This window comes from Triticum aestivum, chromosome 3B (assembly GCF_018294505.1).
Source record: "Triticum aestivum cultivar Chinese Spring chromosome 3B, IWGSC CS RefSeq v2.1, whole genome shotgun sequence".
Taxonomy (NCBI): Eukaryota; Viridiplantae; Streptophyta; class Magnoliopsida; order Poales; family Poaceae; genus Triticum; species Triticum aestivum.
Genome location: NC_057801.1, coordinates 355,706,324 through 355,724,024, shown reverse-complemented (window position 1 = coordinate 355,724,024; position 17,701 = coordinate 355,706,324). Strand labels below are relative to the sequence as shown.

General features: G+C 49.9%; 2 protein-coding genes across 2 annotated transcripts in view; one reads left to right on the top strand and one right to left on the bottom strand.

Annotated features, from left to right (window-relative positions):
* The window catches only part of LOC123069887 (nicotinamide adenine dinucleotide transporter 2, mitochondrial), a 51,777-nt gene extending 34,300 nt beyond the window's left edge, over positions 1 to 17,477 (bottom strand). The window contains exons 1-3 of the mRNA XM_044492848.1: positions 16,838 to 17,477; positions 16,640 to 16,741; positions 5,995 to 6,101 (exon numbers count right to left, since the gene is read on the bottom strand). Of these exons, the coding sequence (XP_044348783.1) occupies positions 5,995 to 6,101; positions 16,640 to 16,741; positions 16,838 to 16,925 (297 nt within the window). The 5' untranslated portion in view covers positions 16,926 to 17,477. The remainder of the gene's footprint in view (positions 1 to 5,994; positions 6,102 to 16,639; positions 16,742 to 16,837) is intronic.
* Positions 8,700 to 10,663, top strand: LOC123069886 (uncharacterized). Its single transcript, XM_044492847.1, has 2 exons — positions 8,700 to 10,027; positions 10,353 to 10,663. The coding sequence occupies exons 1-2, from the start codon at positions 8,947 to 8,949 to the stop codon at positions 10,394 to 10,396; spliced, it is 1,125 nt and encodes a 374-aa protein (XP_044348782.1). The 5' UTR covers positions 8,700 to 8,946; the 3' UTR covers positions 10,397 to 10,663.
* Positions 17,478 to 17,701: the final 224 nt, after the last annotated feature.

Below are 17,701 nucleotides of genomic sequence, written 5' to 3'. Positions count from 1 at the left end.
TGTGCAGATGGTACTGCTAGGGACTCGCACATGTGGCTAACCTGAAAGGAGACCTGTCGGACTTGAAGGCCAAGTTGCTTGTCTAGGAGAAGGACAATGTTCTATTGACCTCACGATCCTAACTCCTAGAACGCCACCTGGCCTCCCCATGGAGGGGCAGAGGACGACTTGCACCGCGTCGAAACAGGAGTTGTGCTATCTGAAGGAACACCTTGGCGCGGTGGAGGCAGCCCCATCGCGGGAGAGGTCCTTGGCGTTGCCATGCCAAGAGCGAGTCTGTGGCCAGTCTTCAACTTTTGTGATCGCTTCTTGTCTCGTGTGGTCCTACAGATGAAGCCCCTTAGGGATCTTGATAACCTCGATGAACTACAACAAGTTGAAGACTCCCTTGTTGCCTCGATGCGTCAGGCAATGGGTGCAAGAAGTGAGATCAGCGAGCGAGAGAGCAGTCACTGAAATCTTGGCCCGTGTCTCAACAGCTTCCATACGATTCATTGACTACACGTGTGGGTTCCGAAGCGTGGCCACTTCCCTGTGTGGCGACTCGATCCCTAACAGCCGGCGAGGATGTTCCAACCCCTAGTGGTTCATGCTCGTAGGGTCTTTCCCTGTAATAATGGATGTACAACCCAAAAATTTATGTAACTAAAGAAAAATCATACCAACCTCCCCTTCCATGGATTGTTCTTCTCCATAGCATTTAATCTTTAGTTAATTTTCAACTCCTTCCTAGCCCTCGAGCTGCTTAGCCCAAGGGCAGTGTCTTGGGTCAGGTGGTCTAGCCTCATTATTCTGGAATGTGCGAGCAGATTGCGATTTCCTAGTCATCTTTGAGGTCATCCCAAGGCTCTTACCCCGCTTACTATACAGGTTACCACATGGCGTCTCTGCCCCTCTATCCGAATCCCATGCAATGCCAAGGCCGGAGAACCAGTAGTGTTTTGAATGGGGCTTATTGTGGCCTGCCCCAAGAGATCAGGGTGCTCAAGTTGGCCCTAAGGCGGAAAGAGGTGTGGGTTTGCTAGGAGGTACAAATATCTTGGGTAGGCAATTTAAGTGCCATGTCTAACCTTAATTAATGGTTAGGTTGTCCCTCGAATCTGCCTCTGTCTCATTCCTATTAGAAAATAGTCTAACATGAGGAGCGAAGGGTTAGTCATGAACATTCTCGACCGAAGTGTTGTCGCAAGCATAATTTATTTATTTTTTCGAGAAAACGCAGAAGATTTGTGTTTCATTGCATTGAAAAGGAAAGGGGTTTTAGTTACATCCTCCAAGGAGGCAATCATACAGTGCGAGGGTGTTGCAATTAGTGTACATCCCAGGTCTGGGGAATGAGAGCACGCAGGCCCAACGCGCCGGCTCTGGCCCAAAGGGTCGCCTCCTCCTTGATCTTAGCCAGTAGCGCAGCTATTGAAGGGCTAGCTCTGTCGAAGACGCAGTCGTTCCGATGCTTCCAAAGCATCCAGGGAATGAGTAGTGTCGCAGAGGCGAGGCCCTTGCGCATCAGCTTGGGCGTGTGTTGCCGCACGGATAGCCATCAGGTGTTGGTTGAAGGCTCGCCATCAGGCGGGTTGCAGGGAACCCTTAGCCAGCTCAGGATTTCGTACCATACCTGCCGAGAGAACGGGCAGGCCAGGAGGAGATGCTGGATGGTCTCCGGCGCTTGGTCGCAGAGTGGGCAGCGCGCGGGGTGCTGCAAGCCGCGACGGGCGAGGCGGTCGGTGGTCCAGCACCGGTCTAAGTGGGTGAGCCAATGGAAGAAGCGTACCCGGGGCGGCGCCCAACATTTCCAAGTGAGCTTCCAGGCATCACATGGGGTGGATCCGTGGAACGTGGCAATGTAGGCGGACTGCGCGGTGTAGGTGCCCTTGGAGCTCCACTTCCAGAGTAGATGATCCGGCTCGGCGGAGAGCGTCGTGTGCTCGATCATGTGCCAGAGTTGCAGGTACTCGCCGATCTCCTGAATCCCAACTGTGCCCTGTATGTCGTGCGCCCAACTGTTGGCCTGAAGGCCATCCACCACCGTCCGCAGCTTGCGGCGTCTTTTGGGGATGCAAGAATATAGCGCCGGCGCGATCTCGCGGACGGAGCGTCCGTCGATCCAACAATCCTCCCAAAAACAAGGCGAGATGGCCGTTGCCGATCTGCATGGTGATCGAGGCAAAGAAAGAGCGCGCTCGTCGACGGAGAACTGCAGGTCAAGACCACTCCAAGCCAAGGCGCTGTCGGTGCGGCTTAGCCACAGCCAACGTGTGCGGAGAGCGAGGCCTGTGCGCTCAAGGTCGTGGACACCAAGTCCCCCAAGCGAGATCGGCCGTGCGACGCGCCGCCAATTGACATGGCAGTTGCCGCCATTGGCTTCGGCATGTCCGGCCCAGAGCAATCCCCTTTGTATCTTCTCAAGCGCCTTGATGATCCGCTTCGGGAGTGCAAGCACCAGCAGCTGGTTGATGGGGATGGCGCTTAGCACAGCCTTGACGAACGCGAGGCGGCCAGCTTTGTTCATGAGGCGCGCCTTCCAGGTAGGCAGCATGCCAGCAGTTTTGTCGACCACAGGTTGAAGTAGGGCAGCGGAGGGACGCTTGACCGTGAGCGGGATGCCAAGATATGTGATAGGCAGGTCCACGATGGGGCAGCCAAGTGCGTCAATGATGGGTGCCACGTCGTCGCCGTCGCAGCAGATGAGGGTGGCCGAGCTCTTCAGGAAGTTCATCTGGAGGCCCGACGTGCGCCCAAAGAGCTGCAGGACTCCTTTCACAGCCATGGTGTCGCCCTGGGTGGGGTGGGAGAATAGGATCGCACCGTCCGCATATAGCGAGACGGCAGGGATCGGGCGCCGCGGGTTAAGCTGCTGCAAGATGCCCGTCTCGGTGGCTCGGTGAAGGAGACGGCTAAGCGTGTCGACCGCGAGGACGAATAGCTGGGGCGAGAGGGGATCACCCTGTCGAAACCCGCAACGGTGCCAAATGGTCGGGCCGGGCTTGCCGTTCAGGAGCACCTTGGTGCTGGCCGACGAAAGGAGGATGGCCAACCAGTCCAGGAAGCAGCTGTCGAATCCATACTGGCGCAGGACCTCAAAGAGGAATGGCCAGCTAATCGAGTCGAAGGCACGTGCCAAGTCGAGCTTCAACAGCAAGCGGGGGGCCTTGAGCTGATGGAGGAGGCGCGCGGACTGCCAGACGAGGACGAAGTTGTCATGCGACGAGCGTCCAGGGATGAACGCGTTCTCGTTCGCGCTGACGAGGGCATTAAGCTTGGGCACGAGTCGCAGCGAGAGGACCTTCGCGAAGATCTTGGCGACGAGGTGGATGAGGCTTATCGGCCTGTAGTCTCCAAGGCAGCGAGCATCCGCGCGCTTGGGCAGCAGCGTGAGGAGCGCCTGGTTAAGGCAGCTAAAACCTCGGCCCCGGAGCGCGTAGAGCTGCTGGAACACGTCGATGAGGTCCTGCTTGACGATGGGCCAACGTGCGCGCAAGAAGTCAGCGGTGAAGCCGTCGGGACGGGTGCTTGGTTTATTCGGTCAGCCAAGTTAGTTTAATTATGGATTGTTAAGCTGGTTGATTGACAAATATTTGGAATTGGTGTAAGCTCAAAAACCATTCTCTAGTATGACTAGCATCTTGCACAGAATATTTTAGTTCTGCAAGCTAGTTCGTAGCTTCTTCCTAATAGCCCTAGAGTTTAAATCGTCTTTGTCATTTTGTTCAAAAAAATGGTCAGCTCTCCTCCACGAAAGCGAGGAGTTTATGGTGCAACACGGATCAATTGTGTGTGGCAACAAGTACTCTGCGACGCAGAACTCTCCTCCATGTGGACGCCCGCAATATCTCAGTTAAGACATACCCATCTACGCATGAGGCACCTTATCATGGTTTCTCCTCTAAAGTAAAGGTGTCCTTATGCTGACATGAATGGTGTTGCAAGTACTAGGTCGAGAGGTGCATTCCATTGGAGTTGTGTCGATCGATTATCAGATCGTATCAGATCGCACCCTGGGCCGCATGTTCAGGGGCTCAACACTCTATGAGTCCAAGAGGCGGTACAAGGTCGCTAAAACACAACTGTTGACCATCATTTCCACCCCTAGCAAGCGAGACTGACGAGGGCATAAGCTTGCCATAAGCATGCCAAAGGTGTTCTTGCTTTTATTACCTCTACCTCGAGGCATTCAGATCTTCCCCTTGGTGGGGGCTGGAGAGCGGCGGCGGTGGATGTAGGCTTGTCCTTCCCCTTGTATGGAGGGTTGGGCATGTTGTTAAAAGCAACTACGACTAAGGTTGACTTTGTCGGCGTTCTGGGAACCAGGGTACCCAGACTTGCCTGCCTGCGGCCCATGGCGTGGCTCCATCGACGGCCTGGTACGGCCCATCTACAACATCACCAAGACAAGAGGGCCAAGCCTCGCGAGGGGAACAACGCCAAGACCTCCTGAGGGAGCGGCCTCCCAAGGCTGCCCCTGAGGAGCGGAGATTCCTATGCAGGTGCCCAACCTCATGAGGTTGCGGTGACGCAAGCCATGACGACCAAGGCCAGGCGGGCGCCAACGGGCGCAGAGAAGACAGTTCCCTCTTTGGTGCTAAGGAGGCAAGCCCAGGCATAGGTCCCGAGGAATCAGGCAAAGGTTTCCCTTCCAGTGCAACGAGACCAAGACCACCAGGACGGATGTCATCGCCGAGCCCACAGCGGCGTCACGACCAGAAGGTTTGCAGGAGAAGACCACCTTTTGTCAGGATAAGGTGTACTACTTGTCCCCTTTCAAAGTGGCCACTGTGGGATCCCTTCCCGCCTACGTTTTGAGGGAAGAGGACCAAGGCCACTATAAGTATAGGTTAGCCGCCACCGAGATCGGGATCCAGATCCACCGAGCCCCTCGACTCACTCCCTCACAAGAGCAGACCTCGCGAAGTTGTTCATCCCTTTTACTTGTCCATCCTCAGCCCCTCATGAGGCAAATCCACCCCAAAGCAGGAGTAGGGTCTTACACCGCAAGGTGGCCCGAATCTGGGTAAATTACCCTGTTCATCTACTTCCTTGTCCATCGAGCTAGGCCGTGGTACGACGGGTCGGTTGGCTGGAGAGGCTGAGTTCTTCGCACACGCCCCAGTGTTCAAACCTTTCTTGGGTCCGCGGAGCCCATTTGGCGCGCCAGGTAGGGGCATTTCGGAGCCCTCCTTTCATCTTTGCTCCGCTTCCGCTCCGTCGCTCCCATGGCAGAGGTTCTCCGAGCTTGCGCTGAGCGTTGGGCCGCTCGTCCCGCCCAGGCGGCGCCCTCCGGCCGCGGAGCTCATCACTCCATGCTCCCCGCGGCCAGCGCGGCCGCGGAGCTAGGCCATGGGGCGACGGGTCGATTGGCTAGAGAGGTTGAGTTCTTCGCACACACCCCAGTGTTCGAACCTTTCTTGGCTCCGCAGAGCCCTGAATCCGACGGACTTGGAGTTGTTGCTTCCCAAGGACTTATTTTTGCCGGACACATGGTCATTGTGGTGCGACCTCAACCTGGATGAGCCTGAGGGCTCGTTTAAGAGAAGTTTCATGGCATCTTTAGCATCATGGCTTCCCATGCCCACATGACGGCTTTCACGGAGCGTGCCTGAGCCTTTGCTAGGTTGCCAGCGCAAGCAGTGGAAAATAACCCTCAATTGAAGGCTTGAATGGTCGAGTAATCATGAATCTATGAGATGGTGTTGCGACTCCAAACAATGTTGGATTAAATCCCGGAGTGGCTTGTCGTCTCCCGATCGAATGCATTGTAGATTGTGCTTGGTATTGGATTGGCCGTGTGGCCCTAGAAGTTGGACACAAACTTATGACATAGGTCTTCCCAGGAGTGAATCGATGACATCAAAATCAGCACTGGATGGCTCCATAATTCATTTGCTGTTTGGAATCATACTCAGGCAACAAAACACAACAGGATTACTTAGGTACAAACAACTTACAATGAAGCCCAACATTTGTGTACCATTAGATACAAGATTAATGACTACTTACAGCCCAAGTTGGATATAGTGCTACTATTGTTGGAGAAAGGCCACGATACAACCCAGGAAGGCCTTCAGTTTTGAGTATGTGTTGCAATCCTGAAAGAATTATCCTACCTAATAAACAAAGGAACATTACTTAGCAAACGAAATAAAAAAAGTATCATGGTAAAAATGTTGATCATAAGATCAAATGAAGATAGCATGGTGGATGTTACGATTTGGAATGCATGCACATGACATCGGTGCTTTCTGAATATCCAACATTTATCTACCAAGATTCTATAGTGATAATGGAGATATAGCAAGTAGTGTAAATGTTGTGACATTCTATCAAACAAACCATCATATTTATACACACAAAAGGTTGTATTGTGCAGTTCATAATTCATACAAAAACAACCCCTCTTCAAGTACAAATTTTGCATAAGGAGAAGGCAATTTGGAACACCGAAAATGACTTTATTCTCGAAGGAGTCTTGCAAAGTCTCTATAGAAGGAGGAAATTCAAGAAAGCAATGAACTTGCTAGTTCATAGAGCAAAAAGGAAAGCATACACAGGATTACAAGCTCAGGTTGAACCATTGAAGCTTTCATCTAACTTTTTCTACAGCAGTAGAGGGCTTAGGCCTTGTATTAGTTTTTTGTTTTCCTTTTCTGCCCTTCTGTACAGTTATTCTCTCATAAAATACAAAAATACACACATTATCTGCAAGTACGAAACATCTAGTAATAGGTTTTCCACCAGGTTTTCCGGTACCTCACTTGATCTTAATCAAACGGCATTAGAGAGCACCTTACTCCCAAATCACATGATGTAGGCCCCATTTGGATCCTCTCCAGCTTCCCGAAATAGCCAACTTCTCGAGAATCCAGCCAGCGCCAGCTTCCGATGGGAGCAGCGATCCATTCAGCAGCAGAGAGCAGCTCCTCTCCATCAGCAAAAAACAGAGAGGTAGGGGAAGGGGCAGCTCACCTTGAGCTAGGGTTAAGGGCAAGGATGGCTTCAGCGCATGGTGTCGGGGTGCTGGAGCTGCTAGGGGTGTGGCGTCCTGCTGCCAGAGATGTTGAGGTTGAAGCGTCATGGTGTCGGCGTCGTGGGGTTGAGGCGTCCCGTTGCCGATGAGGTGGAAGCAACGGAGATGCGAGGGGCAGCAACGAAAGACTGCCAGCGGCGCGGCGGCCAGCCGACTAGCGATGGGGTGGCGACGGGGTTGGCGACTGCTAGGGTTAGTGCCAGAAAGGAGAGGAGAGGCGCGGGGTATGACTGCGTGTGTGCGGTCGCTCTGTATCGCTCGGGAGGGCTTCTTCGGATCGAAACGGCACGCATGCACCACTTTGGAATGGCATTCTCGCATAAATTGGATCAACTTCTTCTTCCACTCTTTTAGGAGTTGGGCTTCCGCTGCTCCAAAGAAAATACACTCGTCGGGGACGGGCTCCATGAAGCTGGCTTCTAGGAGCTGACGCGTTCAGGGTGGCTTCTTCCAGAAGCCAGTGATGCTTGGAGAAGATCCATGAGTAGAGTGCATATTATATAAAATGGAGAAGGGCAACCATGAGGGTAGCAGAGGTGAGTCAAAGTTGGGACCACGGTGTGTACGCTGCCAATCTATGCTAATCATCTATGCTTGTAATCATAGAAGGTTAACCATTTCCCTCTACCGAACACAACATCTCATTAGACCAGTTGGTTGGAGCTGCACTAGCAAGCAGTGGGGCGCGATGTCGATATGCTATTGTGCACGTTGTTGAGCTATGTTCGAAATAAGTTCCAGCAAAGTCTTAGTGTTCTTTTGGCGATTATCATCGCTTGTATCTCCAAAACTAAAAGAAAACAAAGTTCGTAAAATGTTATATTGCACAACTATCTAAATTGGACAAAACCATGCACCTTCGATCTCACTTTTTCTTTGTTGCAGTACCCTTGGGCGGTTGCACCTAGTGGCATGGTTCAAGAAAGCGTTTTTAAGCGACGCTAAAGCGCTCAAGTGCTGAGCGAGAGTTAATAGTGTTGAGCGAGAGTTAATTGCTCAGAACCACCACACTATGGCTAGGGTAACAGGTAACCACCAATTCTGACAAAATTCAATAAAAACAACCACTTCAGAGGCCGATGAGTAACAAATAACACTGATTCATGGATTAGCTCGGACAAACAGCAAAACTGATTGGCAGGACCCACCCGTCGACTGACACGCATGCTTATGTGTACACTTTTACCCACCTTTCCCCTTTTTCTCCTCTCTCTCCCTCTCCCAAATCATCCATGCCATGCCGCGATGGAGCTCGGTCTGTGCAGCCGGAGGGGACACACGCGCCGAGGGGACACCACCAGGGAGTAGAAGCCACCACCGCGAAGCCAAATGCCCGAGCCATGGAGCGACGACGAGACTTCCGCCATGAGAAAGCCCTCCGCCGCCTCCACTAACCACGGTCTCTCCCCAACTCCATTTCCCCCGCATGTGCATCCCCTTTTTCCTGCCCACGCAACTCCTTTTGTGTTGATGGAGGACAAGGGGGTCATGGTCAGCAAGGCGTTGTCGAGAGGGCGCAAGGTGTGGTTGAGGACTTGTTGGGCTGTGTCTTATCTGTATTTCAGTGTGTGTGTGTGTGTGCGCTTATGGCCCATGTGGCCCATGTAACCCTGCAGCCTATATATGTGCTGCCCCCTTGTACAGGAAACCCTAACTCCAATAGAATACAATACCAGGCCATCTTTCTATCCCAGCCGCCACCCCTCTCTCCCCTGATTCTACATGGTGTCAAAGCTTGGGTTCCCAATCCCAGCAGTGGTGATGGTGGTTGGCTGGTTGTGCTTGCTGGCAATTGTCTGAGAGGAGAAGGCTTGTGTGGAAGGAGAGGTGGAATCCCAGATCTGAGGGGAGGAGGTAGTAGAGAGGTGAAAGTGGGGAGCAGTGGTTGCTGGAGGTTGCTAGTGGTGTGATTCAAGATTGGAAAGATGGGGGACAACCAGGGGTTGGTAAAGGCGTTGGAGAAGCTAGCTGAGCTCATCACTGTCAAGGCAGAGGGTGTGGCTTCCCCAGGTGCGCTTGTTCCTCAGCCTGAGGTGATACAGAAAATAGAACTGATGCCAAATGAAATCAAGATGGAAGGGGTCACAAACTACCTAAGCTGGTCCAGAAGGGCATTGCTAATATTGAGGACAAAGGGGCTGGAAGGCTATGTCAGAGGGGAAGTAGATGAACCGGCGAACAGGGCAAGTGAAGAGTGGAAGAAGTGGAGTGTCATTGACTCTCTGGTGGTGGCATGGCTGCTGAACTCCTTGACCCCATCCATTGCAGCAGCCGTGGAGACTCTTCCCCATGCAGCAGAGGTATGGAAAACCCTGGAAACATTGTACTCCGGGAAAGGGAACATAATGCTTATGGCGCAGATTGAGGATAGAGTAAATGAGCTAAAACAAGGGGATAAGTCGGTGATGGAGTATGTAGCAGAATTGCAGCATTTGTGGGCTGACTTAGACCACTATGATCCACTGGAGTTACCACATTCAGAATGTATAGTTGCTACTAAGAAGTGGGTAGAGCGTAGGAGAGTGATGAAATTCTTGAAGGGACTTAGCTCAGAATTTGAAGGAAGGCGTGCTGGGTTGTTTCATCAGCCAAAGCTCCCCTCGCTTGAGGAGGCAGTTGCAGCAATGGCACAGGAGGAGGTCAGGTTGAAGTTGACCAGGACTGGAGAAGCGAATGCATCTCGCTCAGCATTTACTGTGTCTGAATGGAAGGAGACAAGAGAGTGCTTCAACTGTGGAGAGAAAGGTCACATAAGCATCAATTGCACAGCACAACGCAGAGAAATACGTGGTAGGGGAAGAGGTTACAGCCGAGGTGGATACCGGGGAGTTAGAGGCAGAGGTAACTCGAGGGGTTCGAATTATTCCAGTGGCTTCAAAGCAAACTTGGCTAACTTGGCAACGCAAGAAGAAGGGACGTCAACAACCTCTCAAGGGGAGTCGAAGAGTAGAAGCCAGGAGGACAACACCTTCGGGAACTTTGCCCACTTTGTCTACACAGGGGAAGGTAACTTTGCAAATGCATCTATATCCACACATGATTTCCTTCCAGATTGGATATTAGATTCTGGAGCATCCAAGCATGTTGCGGGTACCTAACTGAGTTTGAATCATATACTCAGTACCCAATTACACATTGTGAAACAATACAAACTGCTGATGGCACCTCACAACCGATTAAAGGAGTTGGATCAGTTCAATGTACACCCACTATTAAATTATCTGATGTATTACATGTTCCAGCTTTTCCTGTGAACTTGCTTTCTCTAAGTGCTTTGATTGATCAGATAGATTGCCGAATAACTCTTGATAAGAAAATATGTTTGATTCAGGAGAGGATGACTGGAAGGAAACTTGGGACAGGAACCAGGCGTAGTGGATTGTGGTATATGGATCGTGATGTGTCTAGGTCTGGTGCTAGTCCTGTTTTGGCTGTACTAGTTGGAGTAAGTGAGACAATGGCGATGATCCATCACTGTCGCATGGGGCATATGGCTTTTGATAAGATGAGTAAGATGTTTCCTGATGTAATGCGTGGAGTAGACAAGAGTAAGCTTGTGTGTGATGCATGTGAATATGCAAAGCACACAAGAATCTCATATTTGAGTAAGGGGCTAAGGAGTATATCCCCGTTTATGCTGATTCACTCTGATGTGTGGACATGTCTTGTTGTTTCCGTTAGTGGAATGAAATATTTTGTGACATTTATAGACTGCCACACTCGCATGACTTGGGTGTACCTCATGCGACATAAAGATGAGGTATTCCAATGTTTTCAGGAGTTTTATGCCTATGTGCGAAACCAATTCAATGTGCAGGTGCAGGTGATCAGATCTGACAATGGAACTGAATATGTAAACAAGCAATTTGGAGGTTTCCTGTCAGCACATGGCATAATGCACCAAACATCATGTCCAGATACCCCTGCTCAGAATGGTGTTGCAGAAAGGAAAAACCGACACATTTTAGAAGTGGCTCGATCACTTATGTTCACCATGAATGTGCCAAAATTCTTGTGGAGTGAAGCTGTCATGACTGCAACGTTCCTGATCAACCGGATGCCTTCAAAAATGCTTGGTATGAAGTCCCCATGTGAGATGCTATTTGGGGAGAACAAATTCTCAGTTCCTCCGAAGTTATTTGGGTGCACCTGCTTCGTTAGAGATCACAGACCAGCAGTGAGAAAGCTGGATCCACGAGCTGTAAAATGCATATTTGTTGGATATCCTGCAGGGCAGCGAGGCTATAAGCGTTGGAGTCCTGCTGAAAGGCGCACATTTCTAAGTATGGATGTCACCTTTCGAGAATCTGAGCCTTTCTATGGTGAGAAGACAGATCTCAGCACTTTATTCGAAGAACTTGACCGCTCACAATCTATGCAGGGTGGTCAAGAGGGGGAGTGCAACTTGAGTGGTGAGTGCAGCACCAATGGCGACAAGGAGCAGCCAATACCAACCCCGAAAATAATGGGATCCTTCATTCCAGTTGTAGTTGATGGGGCTGAACAGCAGAGGTGGCAGAGACCAAATGAGGAAAGGAATCCTCAGGTGTATACAAGAAGGAAGAGAGGTGTGGAGGAACAAGTGCATGAGGAGCAGTCAAAAGAAACTATGGAACAGGAGGAGCAGTCAAAAGAAACTCAAGCGACAGGAAGCTCATCTGAAGTGGAGTCATATGAAAATTCAAGTACTGAAGAAGCATCACCTAACCTGCCAATTGCTCTCAAGAAGGAAGTAGCAAGGAAAACTTTGAGCAAGGGCAATCTTGAGCATGACATCAGTAATTATGTCACCTATGAAGCCCTATCACCTTCATTTAGAGCATTTGTCGCATCACTTCAAGCCGTGATTGTTCCTAAAGACTGGAAAGAAGCAAGACAAGATCCAAAGTGGTGTGAAGCCATGAGGGAAGAGTTGGAGGCCCTGAGAAAGAACAAAACATGGGAGCTAGCAAATCTTCCATATGGGAAGAAGGCAGTCAGTTGTAAGTGGATCTTCACAGTGAAGCAGAATCCTGAGGGTAAGGTTGAGCGTTACAAGGCAAGACTGGTAGCCAGAGGGTACAGCCAAACGTATGGTATTGACTATGACGAAACATTCACCCCAGTTGCAAAGATGAATACAGTGAGGATTCTAATCTCATGTGCAGCTAACTTTGGATGGCCACTACACCAACTTGATGTAAAAAATGCCTTTTTACATGGAGATCTACAAGAGGAAGTCTACATGGAAATTCCTCCTGGACTTTCTACACCTGGGACTGTTGGGAAGGTTTGTAGATTGAGAAAATCTCTCTATGGTTTGAAGCAATCGCCAAGGGCTTGGTTTGACCGGTTCAGGCAAGCAGTTTGCAGTATGGAGTATAAACAATGCAATGGAGATCACACTGTTTTCTATAAACATTCCAAGCAACAGATTACTATTCTTGCAGTATATGTGGATGACATCATAATAACGGGAGACAATGAAGAGGAGATTGGAAGACTAAAGAAATGCCTAGGCAAAGCATTTGAAGTTAAGGATCTTGGTCAGCTAAAATATTTCCTGGGTATCGAAGTTGCAAGATCAAAGAGGGGAATAGCCCTGTCTCAGCGGAAGTATACCTTAGAGCTCCTAAGTGATATGGGAATGCTTGGATGTAGAGCAGCCCCAACTCCCATTGAACAAAATCACAAATTGACAGCACAGATGGGTGAACAAGTTAACAAAGCAAAATATCAACAATTGGTTGGCAAACTTCTGTACTTGTGTCACACTAGACCAGATATTACATATGCAGTAAGTGTAGTAAGTAGATATATGCATGACCCCAGAAGTGGACACCTTGATGCAGTCTATAGAATCATGAGGTATCTAAAGGGCAGCCCTGGTATGGGACTCTGGTTCAAGAGTAATGGCCATTTGAATGTTGACGGTTATAGCGATGCTGATTGGGCTAGCTGTCTTGATGATAGACGATCAACCTCTGGCTATTGTGTGTTTGTTGGTGGAAATTTGGTATCATGGAGAAGCAAAAAACAACCGGTGGTGTCAAAATCAACTGCAGAAGCTGAGTATAGGGCAATGTCTCAAGGGCTGAGTGAGATGTTATGGGTAAGAGGCCTTCTGCTTGAGCTGAAAGTGCTCAGACAAGATCCTCTTAATGTGTGGTGTGACAACAAATCTGCAATCAGCATTGCTAATAATCCAGTGCAACATGACAGAACAAAACATGTGGAGATAGACAGATTCTTTATCAAAGAGAAACTGGATGCAGGAATCATCAAGATAACTCATGTGAGCTCTGGACAACAAGTCGCCGATTGTTTGACAAAAGGTTTGGGAACCAGGGAGAACAATCTTGCTTGTGACAAGATGGGCATGATAGATATCTATCATCCCTCTTGAGGGGGAGTGTTGGGCTGTGTCTTATCTGTATTTCAGTGTGTGTGTGTGTGTGCGCGCGCTTATGGCCCATGTGGCCCATGTGGCCCATGTAACCCTGCAGCCTATATATGTGCTGCCCCCTTGTACAGGAAACCCTAACTCCAATAGAATACAATACCAGGCCATCTTTCTATCCCAGCCGCCACCCCTCTCTCCCCTGATTCTACAGGACTCAAGTTCACTATCGACAACCACGCGTTGTGTGCCATCACTCCTCCAGCCCACGGGCTTGTAGCACTCATTCCCAAGTTGTGCGACAACCTACGAGAGCCCACTCATGAGAGGTTGTCACCGGCTGGGAGAAGAAGCCCTCTTAATGCCCTCTTAATGTCCGCCGTCGTGTTGGTCCTAGTCATTGTCTTCACTGCGCCGCGGTTCGCTAGGAGCATGGGCAAGTGCAGCTTGACCGCACCAGACCAAGTGTTCATTAAGCTGGTGACTAATGGCTCAGACACAACGATTTCGTCATCGGTGAAGGCGTGAAGCCCCGCTATCCAATTCCTTCTATGCCTAGGTTCCTCCGGTCCCTGCTCATGATGCACGCATTAATTTCAGGCCATAAGCCCTCGACCAACCACACATCGCCACTGTTGCCAGCCATAGCACTGGAGCAACACTGCTGCTATTCCGCTCCATGCAACTATCCAGTCATCTTGTCCGGGTCAACAGCACCACTCCGCATCCTCCGAAACACCCTGGCGAGGGCACCAGCATCGTCTTCCTCATGTCTGGCGAAGCAGCGGGTCGAGGATCTCCGTGATGTCAACAGTCTTCAGCCACTTGGACTTTCGTCCTCTGTCGCCGCATGAGCGAGCCACCTGGACTCCTACATGTTGCCATCGCACAAATCTTTGAGTCGTCCCCTTGATCACGCTCCTCGGTTGCACGTCCTTGCCAGACCGCAGAGAGACGTCCCTTCAACTATGTCTCTGCCAAAGGGAAGCCAGACGAAGGAGGCTACGAGTGTGGGGTAAGGGTGGGCGAGAGGACAGCGGCATGGTCATCAGAGCAAAATGGAGCGACACTTAGGATGATTCAATGACAGATAAAGAGAGATGGCAGAAAGAAAGGGAAAAAGAGGTGGGAGGCTAACAGGTGGGACCCCTGGCCACCTCAACGCACTGTGCATATGGACATGTCACGCAAGCTTGATAGGTGGGCCCAATTGATCAGTTACTATTAGACGCAGCTAATATGTGAATCAGTGTTTTTTACTACTCACCGGCCTCTGAAGTGGTGGTTCTTAGTGATTTTTTACAAAACCGGTGGTTAGCTGTTACCCTACCCACAAATGTGGTGGCTGAGCAATTAACTCCGCTGAGACGGAAAATGCCTCGCTTTGGCCTAAGCGAAACTTTAAGCGGCTGATGAGAAAATACAGTGAGAAATTGATCTTCGGTGAGAAATTGGTCTTCTCCGACGAGGAATCAACAACTATGGATGGGAATAGTCTTCTTCGGCGAGGAATCAAGGATCTACAGAGACCTAAAGGGACAAGAAACACTGGCAAAGGAGAAGCATTAGAGGAGGCGAGGAGTGAAACTGGGAGGTGACCATCACTAATAGGAGTGAATATTAAGTGTTGTTGGCTTCAGTATGACCCTTTTCTATTTATGATGGATGGTCTTTATGGCATGGAGAAAGATAGGCCGTTTGGATGACATGGAGAGGGTTTTTTCTAGTGGGCTTTCATATAGACCAGAGCCCAGATCTGCCATCTGAGAGACGTCTTCTCCCTCAACATGAACTCCTCTCATTCCCTCACCATGGATCTCGAGCTCCTTCTCTCTCGCCACAACTCATCTTCCTTCCCTGCGATGAGACTGGCAAAATCCTGCTCTACCCAAAAAATGCTTATGCGCCCATTTCTCTAAGCGACAGCCTCTTGCTTCACTTACACCTTACGCTTTTTGAACATTGCCTGGTGAAGATGTGAAGGATAGTCAACTTGAATAGGCAAGTTGCTCGTTGTTAGAGGACTGCTGGTTTCGATCATTTTGTTCTCACGAACAACTCTCTACATACTCTCTTTTTTCAACTTCCAAAAGGGGTCTTGCAAAGGCAGGATTATTTCAGATTCTTTTGGCAAGGAGACAATGAAAAGAAAAAGTACAGGCTAACCAAATGGAGTGTGGTTTGTCAACCAAAAGACCAGCTGGATTATTCTAGATTCAAATTCCATTGGCAAGGAGACAGTGAAAAGAAAAGGTCTGCTGACCAAATGGAGTGTGGTTTGTCGGTCGAAAGACGACGAAGGTTTTGGCCTTCAAGTCAATAATGATGCCTTAGTTAGTAAATGGTTGTTCAAGTTACTTACTGGAAGGTGTTTGGCACACACTGCTACGTAATAAGCATCTAGGCCAAAAAGCGATCGCGGGCTTATCGGAAGCCTGGATATTTGCATTTTTGGGCCAGTCTGATGACCGTACATTCTGAGCTAATAAAAACGCTTTTCGTCGGGAAAAAAAGTGATTATATTTCTAATTTCTCCTAAGGCTGCCCGTAATGGGAGTATCATAGTCATAGGTAGTATCATGCATGACAACTAAGCAATTTTGATGAGGTGGCATTGAATTAAATGAAGAAAGAGATGATTGAGTATCATATTATGCTATCGTATCATAATAAATGATGTGCTACTATGTGTCATGCATGACAATTAATGATGCCATCTATGATACTCCCGTCGTCTAGGTGTATAAGCCACCTTACAAAAACCAAAGAATCCCAAAACACTTAGGCGCGGTGCATTAACTTCCATCTCGTTTCTTGACATAAATAAATGAATCAACCAATAAGAGATGTGGGGCGGATATGCTTTTAGTGACTTGAGACTACCAAACACGACATGCAGTGGTCAGTTCACTGCATGCAATGGTATTAATTAGCAAATAGCCATTAAGTTTTTTGTTTTTCCCTTCGCCTTGGTCATGATGCACAACCTAAGATGACTTGTACACCTAGACGGAGGTAGTACTAACCCATGATACTATGCACTACGAATGTAGTATCATACACTAGTATCATATGCATGATATACTATGATATTAATATATGATACTCCCACTATGACCAGACTAATTATGTGAGATGTTGCCTCGGTACCAACAAAATGATTTTTTGTGAGACTTCCAAATAGCAAACAATATCTTCGCAACACTGAACAGTCATCCTCGTCAGGCGAGCAAAATTACCAGGCGGCGCAGTGCCAGGGGAAAGGTTTGAAGGGAGACCGTACACCTGCAGACGCGTCTTGAGCACGTCCAGCGGGCACAGCACCGTCGCCGAGATGGCCCCTGCGCGACCATCAACCCCACAAAAGTACAAAACAAAAAGGATCATCAAACCAGCACCAAGGCAATAAGACCGAGACAAGGAGTGGGAATACTTACCAGCCGAACCGCCGGCGACGGCGTTGCAGACCGCCTCCCGGACTTTCACCCGTGCACCGCTGCGACTGCGGCCCTTGTCCTCTGACATTGTGGCACGGGCGCGTGTCGGGAGCCTGATGAATCGAGAACCGAGAAGGAAGGAGCCGCCTCTTCAGTCCTGTGAGTTGACCTTCGGAATTGGCAGCACGCAGCGGCAGCTAGAACAAAGGCGGGATCCCGGGCTTGCTCTATGGCGGAACAGCCGGACCAGATCGGAGAAGTGACGCGTGTGCGGGCACTCGCTCGCTCGCTCCCCGCTCTTTGAACGCTTGTGGTGTGTGACGGAAAGGAGGACGAGGGCGGCGGCGGAGGGGTAGTGGAGTGGCGGCGCGGTGGAAGGACGACGCCACCGACGGTTTTGCAGCGGGGGTGGGTCGGAGAGAAGGGGAAGGGCCGGATCCGCCGGAGGTTGCGCCGCGCAGGTGGGAAACGTAGTGCGTGCCGTTCCGCGGTCGCCGCAATCCGAGCATCTCCAATGGATGGGGCTTGCCTGCTCCCCTCAATGTGCTCCCATCCGTGCTCCCGTTGCCCCATTTTCCATCCGACGGTTGCACCAATTCTCCTCCCGCATGTCTAATTTTTTTTTAATGAACAGGAAGGCATCTCCCAGGCTCCATTAACAGAAACGAAACCAGAGTCAGATTTACAGCCCCAGCTAAAAGATTCAAACTTATTACATCCATCCGACCAGTACATTCAGAGAAGCTGATGCCTAGTCAGAGGAAAGACAAAGCGAAAAATCAAAATTCAAGGACGAGCTAATTTCCTTTGCTCTATACGATACAGAGACAACAAGACAAATCACATCGCAAGCCCCCACCTGAA